The following is a 23912-nucleotide window of genomic DNA, read 5'->3' on the forward strand; positions in this document are numbered from 1 at the left end:
CCACCAAGGAAGCCCTTAAATAAAGTCATCTCCAACTCTAAAAATCCTGTGATTGTAAGCTGATAAATGAAATATCCTATTAATTTATTACACTTAACAGGTAGCGTGAGCATTTTAAAGGGAGATGTCGGTAAGGATTTGGGAATAGACATACTGTTCCTCATCCTTCCACTTTAGATGTCTGTAATCTAACAATAAAACTAAAGGTGAAAATTCCTAAGGAAATTCGGAGAGATCAGAATTTTAAGGCCAGCCTTCCAATTACATTGACGACCTCCTTAAAGTGTTACCTCAGTGACTTTCATCTGCTCAGCCTGGGCCCCTGAAGCCTCAGGAACACCCATCACTGTTTGGAAGCTTAGCAAACAATACACTTTGGCACTGCCTTCACTGACAGGAAAGCAGTCGGCTCCCATCAAAGACTTGCCCTCAGAAGATTTCAGGGAGCCCAGCCCTTTGAGGACAGTCTTCTTACACACTTTCTTCAGTGACTGTAGCTCCCAACACTTCCTTTACACTGGTTTTAAATCTAACATCCTGGGGCCAAACCCAGACAAAGGCGTTTCTCTAAGTCTCCCCCTGAGTCTCTACCAGTCAGCTCCACCACTGGTATTAGCCATGTCCTACACCTCAGAGTTGGCTTGGCAGAGCTTTGCTGGGGCAAGAACAGCAATGCCATGCCCTCCTGACAGGTGCACAAGCAAATGGCATAAGACCAAGGTCTTAGCACAGTTAGCTTTGCGGCACTAAGGGTGGGACTCTCAACTCTTGGTAAAGTGGGAAGGATGTGGGAAAGTACGTGTGCATTCGTGCTAAGTCTTCAGTCATGTCTGACTCTTTGAGATACTATGGACTGTAGCCTGCAAGGTTCCTCTGCCCATGGGCTTCTCCGGGCAAGAATACTGAAGTGGGTTGCCATGCCCTCCTCCAGGGGATTGTCCAGACCCAGGGATGGAACCAGGATCTCTTACATCTCCTACATTGGCAGGTGGGTTCTTTACCACTAGCACCACCTGGGAAGCCCAGGTCAGAGTATGCCCATTCCCAAATCCTTCAAATAAAGCTCCTGTTATCAGGGAAATTTTTGGATAACTTTGGCTCCAATCTTCAACCAGAATACTTCACTGTAAAGGCCTGAATGTTATAAAATTAAAATATAATGAAATCTGTGTTCTAGAAATTTTCACATAGATGCAAGACATGAATTCAATATCTTAAACTGCCTTCAAATCTCCTATTTTCCCCTTGGAAAAGTCTCTTCAAGTGTCTCTCTGAAAGACTTCAATCCCACTCCTCCTACCCCAAGATCTGAAGCATTGCAAAAGAGACAGTTTGGTGTACTCAATAATCAGATTAAGAAAGGTATCCTAACTCATGTAGGAGAGGAGGAATTTTGAATTGAAGTAATCTAGGGATTAAAACGTTTTGCCACTCTCTTGACTAAAGATGGAGAAAAGAGCAGAGGTTCAGAGAGAGGGTCCAGTCTTAGGACTTGTAAGTCTTAGAAGCTTGTATGGTGGAAACTGGAATCTACTGGAGGCCCCAGCTTCCAAGCCAGTGATTATACTGACAGGCCTTGTCTTAGATATGCCCTTTAATACGGGGAGGAAACAGGCACTCATTTCTCTTCCATGGGACAATTAGAGCCCCTACAGAAGCAGGCAGGGCTGGAAAGAAAGCACTGAAGCTGCTGCTGCTAAGTCGCTTCAGTTGCATCCGACTCTGTGCGACCCCATAGGCGGCAGCCCATCAGGCTCCCCAGTCCCTGGGATTCTCCAGGCAAGAACACTGGAGTGGGTTGCCATTTCCTTCTCTAATGCATGAAAGTGAAAGTGAAATCGCTCAGTCCTGTCCGACTCTTAGCGACCCCATGGACTGCAGCCTACCAGGCTTCTCTGTAGGGGATTTTTCAGGCAAGAGTACTGGAGCTGGGTGCCATTGAAAGAAAGCACAGCAGCAGCTAAAACCCGCTCAAGAGCGGGACTTAAACACACCCCAGGGGGCCCACGCCCACCCAACCGCGGACCCGCTTCCGCTACAGCCGCTTCCGGTCCAGAGGTGGGGCGTCCCCACGCTTCCGCCGCGCCTACGCAGGAAGGGCGGATAAGTGCGCGGGTGCAGTGCGGCGGTCACAGGCTGACTGCTGTGGGACGAACCTCACTTCCCTTAGTGTTGACCCGGGGGAAGGAACGATGGTGCTGGATCTGGATTTGTTTCGGGTGGATAAAGGGGGGGACCCAGCGCTCATCCGAGAGTCGCAGGAGAAGCGTTTCAAGGACCCGGCACTGGTGGACCAGCTGGTGAATGCAGACAGCGAGTGGCGACGATGTAAGTACCGGGACGTGCGGAGTAGCCCCGGACCCTATCCCCAACTTCATCTCTCGGCTCTCCTGAACTTCCACCCTTCGTTAAGACTCTCTCCCAGGTTGCGATGGCTCCGAAGCGCTCTCTGTCCCCCTCAAAACGCATCCGGCACCCTAAAGTCGGATTATTCCTCTTTCCCCCTCCGCCGGGCTGTGCCACCTCCCTTCTCGGTGGGCTGAGTGCCGATCGCTACTTCTGAGTCTAGGAAAGGAGCGTGGCGCAGGCGCATCAAGAGCTGTCAAGTCTTCCGGCTGCAAGGGTAGCCAGAGGAAAGCCTGGGTGGGAGGTTTGGAGAGTTCCCCTTTCCGAACACGTGTCTTTGGTCGCCTTCTGTCTTTTTCTCATCTTTAGCGAGGTCATAGTGATCTTTTTCTCTCTCGACAGAATCAAAGGTTTCAACCTGAGTCATATCTACAGCGCAGTAGGTTCACTCCGTCCATATTGAAAGCATTTTGGGACTGAGGAGGCCGCTCCTGGCTAAAAACAGTGATCCCGGAGCCTTGGGGAACTGAGCCTCCCCCTGAACTGTGGGCAAACCTTTAAGAACCGAGAATAATCTTCCTTGGTAGATCAGACATGGGCATAGGGATGTGGTGAAGCAAGGAAACGCTTTTAATTATTGAGGCTGTTTAGTTGTGATTTGTGGAAGTTTTCCGGGAAGGACATTGGTAGAGTTGGGCTAGAACCTGGAACTGGACCGGGCATCCTTCATGATGCTAAATAACACCGTAGAACCCTATGCCTATCAATCTGCCTAGACTAGGCGGAGTAGTCACCAGTTGGCCGGATACTGTCAAACACGTGATTTACTCTGTCTGATGCAATAGGTCTGCAACCAGCTAGAGAGCCAGGTTTATGACAGCTCACTGCATAGGCGGTCGCTGTCCAAAAATATGTTGGATTTCTGTTAGGAAAGTTGATTTTCCTACATTTTAGTGTCACCCGTGTAGGGAAGGAGTTGAAGGAAGAGTTGGTAATATAGGGTATTGGGTACCAGGAGAATATTAGTTTAGCTCAGGTATTCTACTGATTCTGGTGGTTTGTTTGACTGAAATCCCACCACCTGAATCCACATGTGAAGTTTTGAGTTGCAATTGAATTAAATGGGAGGGGGGAAAAAAACTAGTTTGGACACTGTTTACTGAGTCAGATGTCAGAAGTATCAGATTTTATATCAGTCTAGCCATTGTAGCTCAGACTGTAAAGAATCTGCCTGCAGTGCAGGAGACCCAAGTTGGATCCCTGGAGAAGGGAATGGCAACCCACTCCAGTATTCTTGCCTGGAGAATCCCATGGACAGAGGACCCTGGCAGGCTACAGTCCATAGGGTCGCAAAGAGTTGAACGTGACTGAGCTACTAACACTACCACTAGCCATTGTCCAGTTGTGAATGACTTCAAATGTGTTACCTAATCTCTTGGGTATAATGTACAGGTCTGTTGGAAGTTCTGTCTTGTACCTGAGGAGTGGGTATGTGGTGAGGGGATGGATTCTTCAGGGACAGGGTTGTGTTTTGATCATCTGTGTGTCAGTACCCAGGATGTACGTAGACATATGTGTGTGCTAAGTCGCTTCTGTTGTGTCTGACCCTTTGGAACCCCATGAACTGTAGCCTGCCAGGCTCCTCTGTCCATGGGATTCTCCAGGCAAGAATACTGGAGTGAGTTGCCATGCCCTTCTCCGGAGGATCTTCCTGACCCAGGGATCCATCTGGGGTCTCTTGTGTCTCCCTCATTGGCAGGCAGGTTCTTTACCACTAGTGTCACCTGGGAAGCCCCTGCATATACATATAAGATATACATATACACATGTGTACATATAATCCCAGTCCCCCTCACTGTACCTGGTCCTTAGTAAGGACTTGACAAAGGTTTGTTGAAGTCTGTGTTCAGGGCACTTATCCATATGAAAAGTAGTTCACGTAGTTTATTTTCTACATATCTATTGATTTGATTCTTTTCTATTTGACATCCCTAGAAATACCAATAACCTCAGATATGCAGATGACACCGCCCTTAAGGCAGAAAGTGAAGAGGAGCTAAAAAGCCTCTTGATGAAAGTGAAAGAGGAGAGTGAAAAAGTTGGCTTAAAGCTCAACATTCAGAAAATGAAGATCATGGCATCTGGTCCCATCACTTCTTGGGAAATAGATGCGGAAACAGTGGAAACAGTGTCAGACTTTATTGTTTTGGGCTCCAAAATCACTGCAGATGGTGATTGCAGCCATGAAATTAAAAGACGCTTACTCCTTGGAAGGAAAATTATGACCAACCTAGATAGCATATTAAAAAGCAGAGACATTACTTTGCCAACAAAAGTCCCATCTAGTCAAGGCTATGGTTTTTCCAGTGATCATGTATGGATGTGAGAGTTGGACTGTGAAGAAAGCTGAGCACCGAAAAATTGATGCTTTTGAACTGTGGTGTTGGAGAAGACTCTTGAGAGTCCCTTGGACTGCAAGGAGATCCAACCAGTCCATTCTAAAGGAGATCAGTCCTGGGTGTTCTTTGGAAAGAATAACACTAAAGCTGAAACTCCAGTACTTTGGCCACCTCATGTGAAGAGTTGACTCATTGGAAAAGACTCTGATGCTGGGAGGGATTGGGGGCAGGAGAAAAAGGGGACGACAGAGGATGAACTGGCTGGATGGCATCACCGACTCGATGGACTTGGGTTTGGGTGAACTCTGGGAGTTGGTGATGGACAGGGAGGCCTGGCGTGCTGCAATTCATGGGGTCACAGAGTCGGACACAACTGAGCGACTGAACTGAACTGAACCAATAGTCTCTATAGCTATGATTTTTCTCATTTCTGGCTGCTTGAGGTGGGCATTCAGAAATCTTGTTTCAAGATTCTTTTACATCTGAACCTCTGATCAGAAATTAGGGTTCTATCATTAACTGCAACAAGGAGTTGCAACCCAGAGCCACATTAAGAACTCATATCATGTTCCCTGACTGAGGACACAGCAAGCTTCATTAGGCCCTCCATTACGACTATATGTCTGCCTGAAGACCTCCGAGGTCGAGGGCTCTGTGTAGAACATAAAGCTGCTATGACTTTGAGTCAGAGCACCATATTGGAGTTTACTACATCTCTTCTAACTTCAAGGATTTGAACTGTGATTTCTGCCTTTATTTCAGAGTAATATAATGAGGACACATTTGAGCATATATAATAGGCATTTGTCTCAACTACTTCCAAAGTCACTAAATTTCCATGTATCTTGAAATTACCTGCCACTAACTGCAGGAATTATCAGTTGAAGTAGTTATTTCTTCTCAACCCTGTTGCACTGCCTTAAACCAGGCCCTTACCACTGGAGTAACTTTCTGTTTCTCTTTCACCCCAGTCTCAGTTTGTTCAGGCCTGCACCTGGGACATGTGATCCATATACAATATTTCTGTTGTGGCATTTATGTTATTTTTTATATACAGCCTTTTAAAACTAGGAATGGAATTGCTGGGTTGTAGGGTAGGCACTGTACAATCTTGCCCTTGATATTGGCAGTCCTTTTAATTTTAGCCATTCTGGTGGATATATAATGGTATTTTGTGGTTATAATTTACCTTTTCTTGATAATTAAAAATATTGAGCACCTTTTCATATAGTACATGTTAGCATTTGGACAGCCTGTTTTGGGAGGTATCTGTTTAAGCCAGTTGACTAGTTTTTATTTGAGTGTCTTTATTGTGTTCAGTTCAGTTCAGTTCAGTCGCTCAGTTTGCAACCCCATGAATTGCAGCATGCCAGGCCTCCCTGTCCATCACCATCTCCCGGAGTTCACTCAGACTCACGTCCATTGAGTCAGGGATGCCATCCAGCCATCTCATCCTCTGTCGTCCCCTTCTCCTCCTGCCTCCAATCCCTCCCAGCATCAGAGTCTTTTCCAATGAGTCAACTCTTCACATGAGGTGACCAAAGTACTAGAGTTTCAGCTTTAGCATCATTTTTTTTTACTTTATTTTTTATCATTTTTTACTTTATTGTGTAGGAATTCTTTATTCTGTATACAAGACCTTGTAGATTACATACAATGCAGATATTGTCTCCCAATCTATGACTTGTCTTTTCACTTTCTTTTAATGAGTAGAAATTCTTGATTTTAATAATGTCTAATTTATTGATTTTTTTCTTTTATAATTTGTGCTGCTTATGCTCTGTTTAGGAAATCTTTCCATATCCCAAAGTACTAAAAAGATTCTCCTTTTTTTTTTTCTAGAAGTTTTATCACTTTACATTTCACATTTAGGTAGATTTATCTCATTGATTTTGGTATATAATGTGAGATAGGGGTCAAAGCTCATGTTTTTAGGTGGAAATCTAATTGCTCATGATAAAATGCAGCCAGGTAGGAAAAGAAGGGCACTTCCTTAATCTGATAGTAGATATTTATCAAAAATCTATAACTAACATTATTCTTAATTATGAAGTATTGAATACTTTACTTCTGAGGTTGGGAACAAGATGAGGATGTCTATTGTCCTCACTTTTCATCAACATCATGTTAGAGGTTCTGAACAGTATGAAATAAGGCAAGAAAAAGAAAGAAAAGATTGGAACAGAAGTAAAACTGCCATCTGTCCTTATTTGCAGATGACTTGTTTGTATATGCAAAACTTGAACTACTAATATTAAATAAATTTAGCGAGATCACTGTATACAATGTATAGAATGAATAATGCTGTTTATATATACAAGGAACAATTAAAAAGCATCTGATACCTACAAGTATATTTAATTAATGACATTCAAGATCCCTCCGCTGAAAACTACAGAACATTTCTAGGAGAGATTAAAGATAGTGAAGGAACATGCTATATTCATTGATTGAAACGTTCTGTATTGTTACTGTTTTTTAATTGTCATATTTTTCTTTTATTTCCCAGCATCTCGTACAGTGTTTTCTTTTGTATTCCCAACACTTAGCACAGGGCCTTGCCAATAAGTGGGATTAAATCATTAAAAAAAAGTACAAGTAGATATAGATTTACAGAAAGTTACAAAAATAGTTGAAGAAATCCTTCACCATTTGCCCCATTGTTAACATCTAATGTAACTGATACATTATCAAAACCAAGAACTTGACATTGCTACCATCCATAGACCTTATTCAGATTTCACCAGTTTTACATGTACTTATTTGTGTGTGCCTGTAGTTCTGTGTGAATTTATTGTATGTGTAGATATGTATAACCACTGACACACTCAAGATACACAACTGTTCCATCATCACAGAGATCCCTTTTGTTAGCATCCCTCTGTATTCCATTCCCTTCCCCTGCCCTGTCTAACCCGTGACAACCCTTAATCTGTTCTCCATCTCTGTACTCAGTGTGAATAAGTGGATGAGAAAGTAGTTATATAGTTTGTACTGAAGTTAAGTTTAAATTTAGGTAAAGTTTGGCACAACTTTAAAAGAATAGCCATGTCTAGGTGCTGTCTCATCTCTTTGTTGTTCAGTCACTCGAGTCATGTCCGACTCTTTGCAACCCCATGGACTGCAGCACACCAGGCTTCCCTGTCCTTCACCATCTCCCAGAGCTTGCTCAAATTCATGTCCGTTGAATCAGAGATGCCATTCAACCATTGCATCCTCTGTCGTCCCCTTAAGTTGGCTCTTCACATCAGGTGGCCAAAGTATTGGAGCTTCAATTTCAGCATCAGTCCTTCTAATGAATATTCAGAATTGATTTCCTTTAGGATTGACTGGTGTGATCTTCTTGTAGTCCAAGGCACTCTAAAGGGTCTTCTCCAACACAGTTCAGAAGCATCAATTCTTCAGCGTTCAGCCTTGTTTATGGTCCAGCTTTTACAACCATACATGACTATTGGAAAAACCATAGCTTTGACTATATGGACCCTTGTCAGGAAAGTAATGTCTCTGCTTTTTAATATACTGTCTAGGTTGATTATAGCTTTTCTTCCAAGGGGCAGGCGTCTTTTAACTTCATGGCTGCAGTCACCATCTGAGGTGATTTTGAAGCCCAAGAAAATAGTCTGTCACTGTTTCCACTGTTTCCCCATCTATTTCCCATGAAGTGGTGGGACCAGATGCCATGAGCTTTGTTTTTTGAATGTTGAGCTTTAAGCCAGCTTTTTCATTCTCTTTCACTTTCATCAAGAGGCTATTTCGTTCGTCTTCGCTTTCTGCCATAAGGATGGTGTCATCTGCATATCTGAGGTTATTGATATTTCTCCTGGCAATATTGATTCCAGCTTGTGCTTCATCCAGCCCAGCATTTCACATGATGTACTCTGCATATAAGTTAAATAAGCAGGGTGACAATATACAACCTTGATGTACTTCTTCCCAATTTGGAACCAGTCCCTTGTCCCATGTCTGGTTCTAACTGTGGCTTCTTGACCTGCACACAGGTTCCTCAGGAGGCAGGTAATGTGGTCTGGTATTCCCATCTCTTTAAGAATTTTCCGGTTTGTTGTGGTCCACAGAGTCAAAGGTTTTGGCATAGTCAATAAAGCAGAAGTAGATGTTTTTCTGGAACTCTCTTGCTTTTTTGATGGTCCAACAGTTGTTGGTAGTTTGATCTCTAGTTCCTCTGCCTTTTCTAGATCCAGCTTGACCATCTGGGAGCTGTTGGTTCACATACTGTTGCAGCCTGGCTTGGAGAATTTTTAGCATTACTTTGTTAGCATGTGAGATGAGTGCAGTTGTGCGGTAGTTTGAATGTTCTTTGGCATTGCTCTTCTTTGGGATTGGAATGAAAACTGACCTTTTCCAGTCCTGTGGCCACTGCTAAGTTTTCCAAATTTGCTGGCATATTGAATGCAGCACTTTAGCAGCAGCATCTTTAAGGATTTGAAATAGCTCAGCTGGAATTCCATCACCATCACTTTGTTCATAGTGATATATACTACGTTATACTACGTAGTGATGTATACTACTAAGGCCCGCTTGACTTTGCACTCCAGCATGTCTGGCTGTAGGTGAGTGATCACACCATCATGATTATCTGGGTCATGAAGATCTTTTTTGTATAGTCTTCTGTGTATTCGTGCCACCTCTTCTTAATATCTCCTGCTTCTGTTAGGTCCATACCTTTTCTGTCCTTTATTGAGTCCATCTTTGCAAGAAATGTTCCCTTGATATCTCTAGTTTTCTTAAAGAGATCCCTAGTCTTTCCCATTCTATTGTTTTCCTCTATTTCTTTGCATTGTTCACTTAGGAAGGCTTTCTTATTGCTGTTGTTGGAACTCTGCATTCAGATAGATATATCTTTCCTTTTCTCCTTTCCCTTTCACTTCTCTTCTTGTCTCAGCTATGTGAAAGGCCTTCTCAATCAGCCATTTTGCCTTTTTTGCATTTCTTTTTCTAGGGGATGATCTTGATCACTGCCTCCTAAACAATGTCACAAACCTCTGTCCATAGTTCTTCAGGCACTCTTATCAGATCTAATTCCTTGACTCTATTTGTCACTTTCTCTGTATAATCTTAAAGGGTTTGATTTAGGTCATACCTGAATGGTCTAGTGTTTTCCATACTGTCTTCAATTTAAGTCTGAATTTGGCAATAAGGAGTTCATGATCTCATCTCTGGCCGTCATTTTACCTGTCCAAAGCTAAAGGACATATTGTTGCTAAAACTTAGATTCAGGAGGTCCAACTTCTGCTAATCAGAGTTAGACTGATGAATTGCAATACCATGATGTTAATTTGGGCCAGAGTACCTATGCAGGCTGATTAATGCACAAAAGAAAACAAAATGTAAGAAATTGAATTCTTCTCAAGGCTGCCAGATGAGCATTGCATCAAAGCTAGGGAAGTTAACCATTTTCGGCATAGAGATGTAGCATCCAAGTTCTTGAGAATAGAAACTTGACTGCCTTTTTTCTAGATCCTGGTGCATACCACATAGTTTTCCTTAAATGAATTTAAGATAATTGAACAGGTTATAGTTACATAAGTCATTTCCAGGTTTCTCAGATGTGTTACTTTGTTTACAGTGGTATCATCAAAGTTATGATACTTTTTAATTTTAGTCCCAGAATGGCCTTTTCATTCACCAAATGCTGGGGAATCCTATTGTAATCACCAATATAAGCTGTCTATATTCGGGGCTCTAAAGCTCTAAGATTTCACAACTTCATGAGGCACATCATTTAGTTCTGCCTGCAATTTGACCTTGGGCTGAGATCAGTCCAAAGGAACCATGATTAGGAATGAGGTGTGTTAATTATGTGCCTGTCTTTAGTACATTCTTGGGTTCTTTATTCTTCAGGCAGATTTCGGGCAGACAACTTGAACAAGCTGAAGAACCTATGCAGCAAGACAATTGGAGAGAAAATGAAGGTAAGAGAACTCAGTAAGAGACTGGAGAAGAGGCATTTTCAAGAATCGGTGACTCCATCTTCTGTCTGCAAGTATGCTTTAGTCCGTTCTGGCTGCTGTAACAGAGTTCCACAGACTGGATGGCTTATAAACAACAGAAATGTATTTCTTACAGTTCTGGGGGCTGGAAATCCAAGATTAAGGCACCAGCAGATTGGCAAGGGCTCACTTCCGGGTTTGCTGACAGTCTTCTTGCCATGTCCTCATGGCAGAAGGAGCAGTGGAGCTCTCTGGAGCCTCTTTCATAAAGGCACTGATCCCATGACCTAATCACCTCTGAAGGACCCCACTTCCAAATACTGTCACATTAGGTATTGGGTTTCAGCATGTGAATTTTGGAGGACACAGATATTCAGTCTTGTAAAACAAGATTCTTGCCACGCAAGTCACTCATTGTCTCTTCTGTTCTTAGTAATGTGAATTCCGCCAGTAATCCCTTCCAGTTATTTCCTGAGCTCAACCTACACTGCCAGAAAGGTTTTCCTGTGGTAGATTTCAGAGTCTTTATCCCAGTGTCGTCATACTCTTTGAAAGAACACACTGATATTGAGTCCAAATCCTAGGCTCTGGTTTATGTGACTTCAAGCATGTTAACTTCTGAGCCTCAGTGTTCTTGTCTGTGAAATGGCAATTCTAACACTTAACCTTTAGAATACAATTGTGAGAACTAAAACTTTTTAATACAGAAAACCTGGCACAGTGCCTAGACCATGGTAGTTATTTAGCAATTGAGAGTAGCAGTGGTTGGCAAGTAGTTACTGGCCTTCATCCAAGAAAAAATTCTTCCTGTCCTGAAGAATGTTAAGTTTCAGCTCAACTTTGTTTTGGCAACCAGATCAGTTCATGTTTTTAATCTTTCTTCAAAAATGCCCTGTTAGCTCTGTAATCATTTTTCAAAAAACATGTTAAATGTAAGCCACAATCTGTCTTGGTTTTAAGTTGTAAACCTCTAAAATAAACCAAAAAATTGTGAAATTTAGGAACCTGAACCAAGAAAGATCATAACAAAAAGATTCCCTTGGAATCCAACACCTTATCCTTCATTGTATTCTGCAGCCTTCTCTTTAACACTGTTTTGTTACACTTTCAGCATGTGACAGGCTATAGAAATTGACATGGATGATAATGGTACAGTTTTCTTCCTGTGGTGAAACCCTTGACACTAAATCAGTTGCATGTCAGGGATACCATACTAGTGTTAATTTTCATATATACTTCTGCCTGAATGTTTTTGGGGGCATATATACAGACAGTGCCAACCAAGTATTTTTCTTAGCAAGAAGATGGGAGTATTTTCATTTGCATTAACATTCTTAGATCCCTAGCTGCTGGTCCTACAAGGAGTGTTCTCTCTCGCTGTCCTTTGAAACAATACTAGCGGTGCTTTAATTTGTATAGCACCTGCAAGCAGTCAGAATCCTTTCACATACATCTCATTTTGGTTTTGATCTTTGCTGTAAACCAGGAGTATAGGTAGTACGTTTGTTAGCCCTATTGAAAGGGTAGGAAGTACCTACCTAAGGTATTGAAAGGGTAGGAAATGCCCAAGATAGGTATTTCCTAAATAGGCTTAGGAAATATAGGAGCTTGTCTAAAATCATGCCATAAGTTAGTTGCAGAGCCAGAACTTGAATTTGCTCCCCTGAGGGATTATCAGAGAGCAAGAGGGCCTCAGCTATCTTAGCTACCAAATGGAATATCTTGAATATCTTGAGGTTTAGGCCATTTTTTTTTCTACCTTGGTAGTCTATGCTTGTTCTTATCAAGACTCATATTCTGATACTGTCAGACTTTTCCAAATTTAAAGATGATTTTTCTTGAATCACTGAAGGGTGGTGTGAGTTGGGTTTTGATAGAATCTTGACTTCTTACTTTGGAGTATGGAATGTCTAATGAAAGTGAAAAGTAAAAACTGCTCAGTTCAGTTCAGTTCAGTTCAGTTGCTCAGTCGTGTCTGACTCTTTGCGACCCCGTGGACCCCTTGGACACCATGCTTCCCTGTCCATCACCAACTCCTGGAGCCTACTCAAACCATAGCCCATCAGGCTCCTCTTTCCATGTAATTCTCCAGGCAAGAATGGGTTGCCATTCCCTTCTCCAGGGGATATTTCTGACCCAGTAATCAAACCTGGGTCTCCTTTATTCTTTACTGTCTGAGCCACCACAGAACCCTAAATCTTTAGAAAAACATGATTTTGTATATTATTTTATTTTTACTTACAAAGCAGACCCTAATTCTTCTCAACTTATTTTTACATGTGTTTTCCTGAGGTCTTCCGGTCTTGTTATAATGGGCTTTGATAATATTCTTTATCTCCGTTTAATTTAGGAAGAATTTGACTCTTCAAATTATCTTCTCCTTAGCTCTGGGTAAAGTTTAAAAATGATGATTTGATAGAATATTATGAGGAAGGGTGAGGAGAGAAATCAGAAGGGAAAAATATCTAGTCATGGGTACACCCTTGCCATTTTGCTATGGCACATTGATTAAACTTAGTTTTGAATTCTGTGGCTTTTTTCCTCAAAAATTGTGTTTCTTTGGCTTCCTAATACTTCATCATCCCATCCATTTTTATCCTGAGCCTCAGGCCTAAGGGCTGGGTTTGTTCTCAGCAGGTAGACGGGGATTCGCAAATTGATACAGAGGCATCTGCCCACCGCTGGCTCCTGACCAGCACTGAGCATTTTCACATGATCCTGGGACCATAACATTCTGTGTCCACGTCAGACATTTTCTTTTTGAGTTCCTGATACTGTCAACACTCTGACCCCAATAGGTTACCATCTGTCCAGGATCAGAAAGCTAGGAAGTGGTGGGATGAGGACTTGAAATCTTGACTTCTTACTTCTAATTTACTGATGTTTCTCCCATCTGTTGCCTCTTTTAGAGACTCTAGGTTATGTAGAATTCTGTGATTAGTTTATATGATGCATGAGTGTGGTGTGCACTTTATAAAACTATGTCAGAAATGTTCTAATTAATTTTTTTCCTTTCCCATAGAAAAAAGAGCCAATGGAAAATGATGAGTCCATTCCAGAAGATGTATTAAATCTCGACGATCTCACTGTAGACACTTTAACTGTAAGTTATTGTCCTTTCCTGGACTGGGATCGTGTTCTTTTATCTTGACTTTGTTCCTGGACGAGCAAGTCCTGACACTAGGCTTCATCCAGCATTGCTGCATTCTTGAATTTCTGCAGCTGGGATGTAGCCTCATCTACCTTGTTAATCTTGATACTTGAGTATTAGAGATGAGACAGGTGGAGTGGAAAAGTCAAGATTAGGAAGACAAAAAAAAAGAGTAGAAAGAAGAAAACAGGAGCTGAGTTATATTTGATTTATATAACTCCATTTCCACAGAGTCAGGAATTTTTCAATTTATCATAATTCAGTAAATATTCACTACACTGGGCCTAAAGCAGTAATTTTCAAGTTTTTAGTCACTGAACACAAAACCTGCAATGCAGAAGCGTGACAAGAGCATAAACACAAAAAAACAAGCCCTTTGCTGTGCTTAAAGGGCTCACTTGGGGGTGGTATTCCTGACCTGCCCTTCCTGCTAAGGGTCTCCCCAAGAAATCAGAGGACACTTTGAAACCCCTGCAGTAAGGAATACAAAATAACTTTAAGAGAAGTTCTCTTGCTTCTGATAAATATATATTGCACTTTTTCTAGAGAGCAATTAAATGTGTAGTATGTTGGTTTAATCAGGACACTGAGAGGTGCCCTCAGAAAATGCATGGCTGCTTCTTGTTGTGTGGCAGAAACTAACAACGATATAAAGTAGTCATCCTCCAATTAAAAATAATAAAATTTAAAGAAAGAAAAAGGAAAGTACAAGTTAAGAGAAAGGCTCTTAAAGAGTTATGGTATTAACACTCCTGAGATACATGGGAATAAGAGGAGTGGCTGGAATTTATCCATCTCTGCCTTAGGCACCCTGAAAGAAAATGCCAGTGGATTTGCCAGGCAAGACTATATATATCCCTGTGGGAAATGACTCTCAGTTCTTTGAAAGCCTCCAGTGTCAATTTTGAAAATGCTATCACAAGAGTTGTCACTAGAGTGCAACAGGGTTGAGGCAACAGAATTTGTTCCCCACCCGGTCCTTGACTTACTGTGGCCTGGGGTGGGCGTGGCCTTGTTCACCTACAGAACCTGAAAGTCTCACAGATCAAAAAAGTCCGCCTCCTCCTCGACGAAGCCATCCTGAAGTGTGATGCCGAGCGGATAAAACTGGAAGCTGAGCGGTTTGAGAACCTTCGCGAGATCGGGAACCTCCTGCACCCGTCGGTGCCCATCAGCAATGATGAGGTAGGTGTCAGCGCCACAGCTAGCGGCTGCCTTGTGTTGCCCCTCTCCGCTGGGAAAGGGGGCGGGGTGGGAGGGGGACGGTGAAAGCTGGCACTCTTGGTCTAAGAAAAGCAGGCTCTTTGTGTGTTTGCCCTGCCCACCAATTGAGAACTGTGAAAGAGTCAGATCCCCTCCTGATTGGGAAATGGCAGAGACAGCAGGTAGGTGGAGACTCCTGGCACAGAAACCTCTCCTAAATCGGGCTGCTGTCCCATCCACTGCGTGTTGCCCCTGGTAGCAGCTCGCCTTGTGGGAGGGATCTGCAGAATCAACCTCACCCCTCACCCACACCCTGCTGGGAAGCCGCAGGTTGAAGGGAAATCTGCATGATAAAAGTTTCCTGCTGAGTGGGAGCTTCCCCAGCACAAAGCGGCTCAGAGCCCAGCCTTTGTTCCCTGACACCCCAGCCGTGGCAGGGCCCATCTGTGCCTCTTTCATTCATTCCCTGGAGAACTGAACATTAAACTCATTGAGGGCTGGGGTGGCAGACTCAGGAGGTCAGGGCCCCGAGCCCGCCCTCATGTGGCCCCAGGACCAAGGAGAGCCTGGAAAAAAAGAACTCTACATTCTCCTCTGTACCCCAGGCAATGAGGATTGTCCAGGAGGGGGTTTTCCCTATAAAGGATTTTCCAGGGAAATCCCATGGACGGAGGAGCCTGGTAGGCTACAGTCCATGGGGCCGCTAAGGGTCGGACACGACTGAACGACTTCACTTTCACTTTTCACTCTCATGCTTTGGAGAAGGAAATGGCAACCCACTCCAGTGTTCTTGCCTGGAGAATCCCAGGGACAGAGGAGCCTGGTGGGCTTCCATCTATGGGGTCACACAGAGTCGGACATGACTGAAGCGACTTAGCAGCAGCAGCAGCAGCAGCAGCAGCAGGAGTCATTTGAAAGGGTTAAAAAAAGAGAGCGAATACTGCAGATCTTTTGGAAAATCATGATTTCAGTTCCATGGCTAGAATTGCTTCTAGGAATTTATAAATTATTATTTTTCTGTTGAAGGCAAATTTTGTACCAAATTCCCTTCTCTAGTCCCTGTACACAAGGGCCAAAACCTAGTGTTTGAGTTAAGTGAAGACATCACAGATTGTTCTTGGAGATTAAGGTTTGGAAAAATGGAGGCTTGTAGACTTAAGAGCTCATGCATCTCTCTCTCCTGCTCTTACTTCCTTAGGATGCTGACAACAAAGTAGAGAGGATTTGGGGTGATTGTACGGTCAGGAAGAAGTACTCTCACGTGGACCTGGTGGTGATGGTAGATGGCTTTGAAGGCGAAAAGGGGGCCGTGGTGGCTGGGAGTCGAGGATACTTCCTGAAGGTAAGAGTGCGAGGTTGGTTATAACCAGTGAGGTTGGTTATAAAGAAAGAACTGCAAAAAAGAAGTGCAGAGAACATAACCCACTTAAAGAGGCCAAACATCTGCCTTTCTATCACAAACTTACTGGCAATTAGATGCAATTCTCTTTCTAAAGCAGGAGAGTGCTTATTGGGATTCCCTGGAACAAAAGCCACTAAGTGATCCTCCACAATGAATATATGTTTTGTTGACTGAATTAGAACAGTCTCTGCCTTTAAGGAGCTCAGTGTAATTGGACAGTCAGACAAGTAGCATAAGTGCTGTGGTGTGAGAAGCCCTGGGTGCGAATGGATGGGCAGAGGCAGCAAACCCAGATCGGCTGGGACAGAGGGAGGATGCCTTCAGGAAAGCCTTCCAAAAAGCACATGGTAAAGTCATTTCGAAAATACTGTCCTGATAGGTTTATTGTGCATTTACAAATAAGTCCAGTGTTTTAAGACTTTGCACAAGGAAACTCTCCCATGTGCCTTGGGTACATAATCCTTTTCCTTTGCTTTGTATCTTAAGAGGGAATGCTTTTCAGATGATAAGCTGAGCTCTGGCGTTAAGAAAGAGTCTAGAGTCCATTGTTGTTGAGTCTACAGTCTTTGCGGCCTCCCGTGTGCCCCCAGCTGCCTCTGGGTGTAAACACCAGCAGATGAGCACGATGGTGGCGGCCCCCAGTCACACGGTGCTCTGTCTCTGCTCCCTCAGGGGCCCCTGGTATTCCTGGAACAAGCACTCATCCAGTTTGCCCTTCGGACCTTGGAAAGTCGGGGCTACACTCCCATTTATACCCCCTTCTTCATGAGGAAGGAAGTCATGCAGGAAGTGGCACAGCTCAGCCAGTTTGATGAAGAACTTTATAAGGTGAGTAGCCTGTGGCAGTGTAGCAGAATCTCCTTAAGGTAAGAAGTTTAATTTCGAAGACACAGCACTGCTCTCCAGCAAGACTTCCTTGGAGAACGGAAATGTTATATACAGCGGCTGTTGAGCACTTCGGTGGCTAGTGCAACTGAGGAAGTAAAATTTTAATCTTAATGTAAATGACCATGTGTGACTAGTGGCTACCGTTTGGACAGTCCAGATGTAAAGCCTATTTTTTTCTTTCCCTACATGGTTTATGTGATGCACTGAAATTGATCTTTAGCACCGTGAGCTTAGAAAAGAAGCTCGTAGATTATTATTAAGTTTGGACAGAAGGAAATTGCCAAAGTGGCTGATCATCCCACTCCTGACCCCAGACAGGAAGCTTCCACGGAGGAGATATACTTTCCTTTGGATGGATGTAGCTTCCAGTTAATGGCACTTTCTCAACCATGAGGCATCTCAGGGTGAGCCAGAGGATTTGAGTTGAGGTACAGAAGGTCATTCTGAAACAGTCAGCTTTAACATCCGCCATCGCTCCCGTCTGTGCCAGAATTTCTGGTGTCTCTACTGACGGCTGCCCGTCACAGCTGAGTTCACTGCTCACTTGTCCCCCTCCTTCAACACCGTCCCATCAGGGGTGGAGGGTTGGGAGAGGGACTGTGTTCCTGTTGGCTATTTCCTTCTTAAATTCGTGTAGGAAGTAGTTAGACAAGTGCTCCTGGCCTCATCTGATTTATCTATTTAGAGAGATAAGTTTACTACCCAGAACCTTCTTCCCACTAGGTCTTGTTGGTGAGTTCAGAGTTATGTTTTCTTTCAAGATGCCGTGGGAAACAAAATGCTCTCTCCAAACATTAATACAACCTTGGGACCCTCCTCTTCTTCCTTTTAAAGAGAGGAACGTGTATTATCAGATGGGACCTCTTTTTATCTTTTCTCTTTTTTTTTTTCCTCCCATCTCAACCCCCAAGATTGGATAAATGATCACTGACAGAACTTTAGAAGTAGATGCCCTGTAGGTAACACCAGAGAGAAGCTTATTTGAAGGATTATGAGAAACACTACGTAGCAGGTGCTCCCTGCATTCCCTGCATTCTCTGTCTCTTATCCGGATGCTTCTTGGATCCATAGGCAGGGAGAATCACAGATCTCCATATAGAGGAATTTGGGCTGGCACTTCTTAGCTCATGACCTCAGTTCATTAATTCTCTAGAGCAGTGCTGTCCAACAGAACACTCTGCAGTAGTAGAAATGTTCTCCGTGTCTGTCCTATCCAGTGTGGCAGCCACCAGCCACAAGTGGCTGTTGAACACTTGAAATGGGGTTCATGCAAACCCAGGAATTAATTTTTAATTTAAATACCCATATGTGGCTACTGGCTGTACCATATTAGACCACAAGCTCTATTATTTTTATGTTGCCTATGAACAGCCTCACACGGGGCTAAGTTCCCACTGTTAGTTAGCAAGGTAGTTTCCCAGATTTCCAAACGCTGGCCCAGGAGAAGTTTGCTCTCCTTTTTAAAAAAATTTTAAGTAAATACCACATGACAAAATTTATAAGCAGTGGTGGGAAATCATCTTCTTTCCCATTACCTAATACAGTTGTCACTTTTAATATTCTTTTGGTGCCTTTTTTCATACATATATTATTTTCTCATACTTCTAATCACACTGTATAGATTGCCTTTTTACTTCACGCTGTTTCGGAAGCGTTTTTCAGTGTGACTGCATGGTCTTCGTGGCCATCGCTTCTTAATGGCTACATAATATTACCTGGCATGGATATAGGCTACCCGACTCTTCCCCTGTTGAATACTTAGGGAGCTTCTGGGCTTCCCTGGTGGCTCAGTGGTAAAGAACCCTCCTGCCAATACAGGGGACAACGGTTCAATGCTTGGGTTGGAAAGATCCCCTGGAGTAGGAAATGCATATTTATGGGGCTTCCTTTTTTTTGCTATCAGTAAGTGTTTCATTTATTAGGTAAAGTAAAAACAGTATCACAGGGAATTTCCTGGTGGTCCATTGATTAGGGCTGCCTGCTTCCACTGCAGGGGGCATGGGTATGATCCCTGGTTGGGGACATGAGATTTCACATGTCACATGTTACACCCAAGAGAAAAAACATAGTGTCAGAATATTTTATCTTTTGCATTTCTTGATCTCTAGTAGGGACTACACTTTGGACTGACCCATTCACTCCCTTATCTTTTTAGCATCTCCTGCTCACTCTCGGGCAGGGATTGAGGAAAATTGATCCTCCCATCACGCAGATCTTCTCTGTGGCTTCTTGCTGGAGCTGAGGTTCTCCTCCCTGAGTCTTAACTAGTAAACATTACCCTCCTCCCACAGGTGATTGGCAAAGGCAGTGAAAGGTCTGATGATAACTCCTTTGAGGAGAAATATCTGATTGCTACCTCTGAACAACCCATTGCTGCTCTCCACCGGGACGAGTGGCTTCGGCCAGAGGACTTGCCAATCAAGTATGCCGGCCTGTCCACCTGCTTTCGCCAGGAGGTGGGCTCCCATGGCCGTGACACCCGTGGCATCTTTAGAGTCCATCAGTTTGAGAAGGTGAGTAGACAGGTCAGGGTGAGGAATGGGACTCTTCTGTCTGTCTCTCCAGGGTGGTTAGTGGGGAGACAAAATCTGTGCCGTTCAGCCCTGTCCCAGCTCCAGTCTTTCCTCTCGTCCCCCCCGTCTATGTTTGTAGGGAAGAGTGGAGAGGCTGGAGGACAGACTCAGGAAGCAGGCAGCCTGAGTCCAAAGGCCCACTCCACCACCTGCTGCTGCATAACCTTGAACTAGCTGCTTAAACTCTCGGTGCTGTATCCTCCTCTGTAAAAGGAGGACAGTAGTAGTTCTGCCTCATTAGGCTACTGTGAGGATGAAACCAGTCATCACATGGCAAGTGCTCAGCACAGTACCCGGCACATTCGTGGGGCACTGTGGACAGCAGCAGTCGTTGTTGCTGCGGCCCCAGCCAGCCCAGTGCACCCCCTATCGCTCACCAGGGGCCCCAGCCCTACCTGACTCCCAGTGGAGTAGGACTAGGTCTTTGTTGCAAGGATAGCTCCCACCTCAGCATTCGGTTTATTCACCCCACCCTGTCGTCCCCATCTGCTCGGGTCTGTCCTTGCAGATAGAGCAGTTTGTCTACTCCTCGCCACACGACAACAAGTCCTGGGAGATGTTTGAGGAGATGATCGCCACCGCGGAGGAGTTCTACCAGTCTCTGGGGATCCCTTACCACATCGTGAATATCGTCTCAGGTATCCGCCTCCCTCTCCTGCATCCCACAGACACCACCCGGGCCAGTGGGGCTGCCCTACAAAGAAATAGCCTACAATCCAGTTAATTGCCCACGTTAATTAAAATACCACACTCTTCTCCCTTGGGAGCTTTTGGTGATAAGAATATCTGGGCATGATTTTTCTTCTGGGGATAGGATGTGAATTAAAGAATTCTTCAGGCTTGCTAAAGGTTAGCCTTCTGAAATAGCATCCCTCCTTCATGAATTCTAGGGGTTTTTCCTTGCAGGTTCTTTGAATCATGCTGCCAGTAAGAAGCTTGACCTGGAGGCCTGGTTTCCGGGCTCGGGGGCCTTCCGTGAGTTAGTCTCCTGTTCTAACTGCACAGACTATCAGGCTCGCCGGCTTCGAATCCGATACGGGCAGACCAAGAAGATGATGGACAAGGTTAGACTGTCCCTGAGGAGGCAGGCGGTGGGGCCTTTTAGCACAGAGTGGAGCCATGTTATTTTGGCCTTTGGGGGACGTCATGTCCCAGCATCATGGGGAAACCTGAGCTGCTCACTCTAGGCCAAAGAGGGAATCTGAAAATGACTTTCACTGAATCAGGACTGAGTCCTTCTAGATGGAAACCTGAACCTAGCTCTGTTCTACAAAATAATTCTATTTTTTTCTCCTCTTGGTTTTGTTCTCTGTAACTCCAGATAAAGAGATATCCCCATTTATCCACACAGAACAAGGTGGAGGCAAGGTCTTCCTTCTTGTGCAAGAAGGTCTGGGTTGTAGGCTTATCTTTCCAAACCCAGTTTGCAGGCCCTCATCTTTTCCAGGTCGGGCTTGAAAGGGGTTGAAAGAAGGAGGCCGTTGGGTAGTCTGTCCCTTCCCTCAGAGGGCCAGAAAGGGCTTGAGTATAACTGCTCCGTCTGGGGACCATCTCCTCGCAGGTGGAGTTTGTCCACATGCTCAATGCCACCATGTGCGCCACAACCCGCACCATCTGTGCCATCCTGGAGAACTACCAGACAGAGAAGGGCATCCTCGTGCCCGAGAAATTGAAGGAATTCATGCCGCCAGGTGAGGCTCCCTGCCTTCCTCCTCTCGTGCATCTTCCCACTCCACACCAAGTTTTCTTGTTGATTCACGGGCCCCTAAACTCTGCCTTGTCCTCTGGTGCCAGACACTGCAAGGGGCACGGTTGAAAGTAGCCAGTACAGGTATGTTAGTCTGTTTAAATGCAGCTAAAATTCAGGCTGCGAAAGGAAAGGAACAGAGGAAAGCGGTGCCCACCGTTGTCTTGTGGAACTTTCCCCAGAGGTCCCTGGGCTTTGACCCTTGAGGGATGGCAGGTTATCTGGTTGACGCTTCCCTTTCAGGTCTCCAAGAACTGATCCCCTTTGTGAAGGCTGCGCCCATCGACCAGGAGCCCTCCAAGAAGCAGAAGAAGCAGCATGAGGGCAGCAAGAAGAAAGGGGCAGAGAGAGATGTTGCCCTGGAGAGCCAGCTGCAGAACATGGAGGTCACCGACGCCTGAACATTCCTTTGTCCCCTCCACCAGGCTTCCGCTGCCATCTGCTGCAATCTCAGAGCCTGCCCACAGGCAGGGAAGCCTAGCACGCATGCCTCGCCCACCCCGTCTGACTGCATTACTCAAAGGGGAGCCATCTGCCACGCACAGTGTGACTTTCTCTTTTCTCATTTGGGCATAGGGTTCATCACCAGTGACTGATGAAACCAAGTAATAAAGCATCTCTGAGGGAGGCCAGGACTCTTCCTCAGTCTTCTGCCCGGGGCTTGAACCCTGTCTCTGACAGTTCTCTCTGGAACCATATTCATCCCTGCTTGTCCTGCTATATATAAGGTTGTCCATGTAGCAAAGAGAGCCTTTGAGGAGGTAGGGGAAGGCAGGAATAGCTTTCATAAGGGCTCAAGGGGAAAGTGAAAGCTTTGAGTCTTATACACACAGGCTTGCAGGGCAAGGGCAGGATCCTTCTTTGTAAATGTGCTCCTGCTTTGTTAAAGCAGTTAGGTAGGACCAGCTTAGAGACCTGAGTTGATATAAAAAGCTGCATAGCACATCTGTTCCTGGGAAGGGCTTCACAGAGAGGGAGGGAGGCGGCGAGACATCACAGTGGATGAAACTATATTTAATCTCAAAAAAGCCCTTAGATTCGAGACACATGGAACAGGGAGGGCCTTATTCACAGCTGCCTCTCTCCAGTCATCCCCAAATGGGAGACTAACTGCCTGGCAGCTTGTTGCTACAGCTCTAGAGAATCGATAGCGCCCACAGGATGGGGCTAGTGGGAATGAGTGGGAATGACGTCTTCCTTTCTCTGGAGCTTCCACCGTTGGCCTAATGGCCAGTTCACCCTTTCCCTTGGGGAGGATGCTGTTTAGGCTCTTAATTTACCTGCTGCCTTTCATCTGCAATCTGCAAACACTTCACTTTAATAACACCTCTGTTAGTTTAGTGCTTCTCCCCTAGGAGCCTCAAATACCTCCTGTAGGTGATCTCTTTTATCTCTGTGGCAGTCCCAGACAGGAGGGCGGGGACATGATTATATCCTTCCCATCACAGGGAAGACAGTACAAGGTGGGGAGGGGTGACGAGAAAACACGGCCTCCTGGAAGCCAGGAGTCCTGACTCCTCAGCAGGGCTTGATGCTTGCTATGTTTCTTCAGCAGGATGAGAACAGGACTCTGGCCTGCCACGTGGGAGCTTTATTTCATTTTCCCTAGTCCCTAAGCAGCAACTTCCCTGGGCCTGCTGGAGCTTGCTTAGCACCCAGGAAAGAGGCCATGTGCTTGCCTTTCCACTGGGGGCGTGGGCTGATCCTGTGGATCTTGCTGCTGGGAAACCCCATCAAGCCTGGGGCACCTGAAAGGGTGACTGCAGTGGCCCTCTTACCACAGGCAGGCTCACAGCCTGCCTCTACTCTAACCAGTGCCCCCACTTGGACAGAGCCAGGGCAAGAGAACAAAAGAGCAAGCTAGTCCCATGTACTTGGAAGGATGAGGTATTCACATTCCTGTAGCCTCAACTATTTGATTTGAAGAAAGGCAGTTTACACAGTGAGCAGAAGGCCGGTTTTGGTCACCACCACACACGGCTCTTGCTTGTTTGAAAAGCTCATTGTACTTTGGGGTTAGAGGCGCCGGTGGCCCTGAACACCCCCGCCTGGCCTGAGAGGTCACTGTAGGTTCCTCCTCTTCTCCCCACTCCCACCTCCCTGGCTGCTGGTGCCGGAAACCTTCCACCAGGAGGCACCACTTTTCTCTGTGACCCTGAAAGCACTCTGGGAGGGCTGAAGCTGGGGCTCTGAGCCCCTGGGGGCCCAGGCCCAGCTCCTGCATCACACCCCCTGGCCCCTAGCCGACGTACTTC

At 45.0% G+C, this 23912-nt stretch overlaps 1 protein-coding gene across 1 annotated transcript; it reads left to right on the plus strand.

The window, feature by feature from the left end:
- The first annotated feature begins 1410 nt into the window (after positions 1-1410).
- On the plus strand, positions 1411-22323 carry SARS1 (seryl-tRNA synthetase 1). Its single transcript, XM_069599244.1, has 11 exons — positions 1411-2328; positions 10605-10675; positions 13716-13796; positions 14871-15029; positions 16246-16389; positions 17122-17277; positions 19629-19850; positions 20419-20548; positions 20817-20974; positions 21472-21601; positions 21901-22323. The coding sequence occupies exons 1-11, from the start codon at positions 2193-2195 to the stop codon at positions 22056-22058; spliced, it is 1545 nt and encodes a 514-aa protein (XP_069455345.1). The 5' UTR covers positions 1411-2192; the 3' UTR covers positions 22059-22323.
- The last annotated feature ends 1589 nt before the right edge of the window (positions 22324-23912 follow it).

The sequence above is a fragment of the Ovis canadensis genome, chromosome 1 (genome assembly GCF_042477335.2).
Source record: "Ovis canadensis isolate MfBH-ARS-UI-01 breed Bighorn chromosome 1, ARS-UI_OviCan_v2, whole genome shotgun sequence".
Taxonomy (NCBI): domain Eukaryota; kingdom Metazoa; phylum Chordata; class Mammalia; order Artiodactyla; family Bovidae; genus Ovis; species Ovis canadensis.

Coding starts and splice junctions, on each gene's coding strand:
- SARS1 (XM_069599244.1), top strand. CDS start 2,193: ATGGTGCTGGATCTGGATTTGTTTCGGGTGGATAAAGGGGGGGACCCA. Junction 20,549..20,816: donor CATCGTGAATATCGTCTCAG/GTATCCGCCTCC, acceptor TTTTCCTTGCAG/GTTCTTTGAATCATGCTGCC. Junction 21,602..21,900: donor GAAGGAATTCATGCCGCCAG/GTGAGGCTCCCT, acceptor CTTCCCTTTCAG/GTCTCCAAGAACTGATCCCC.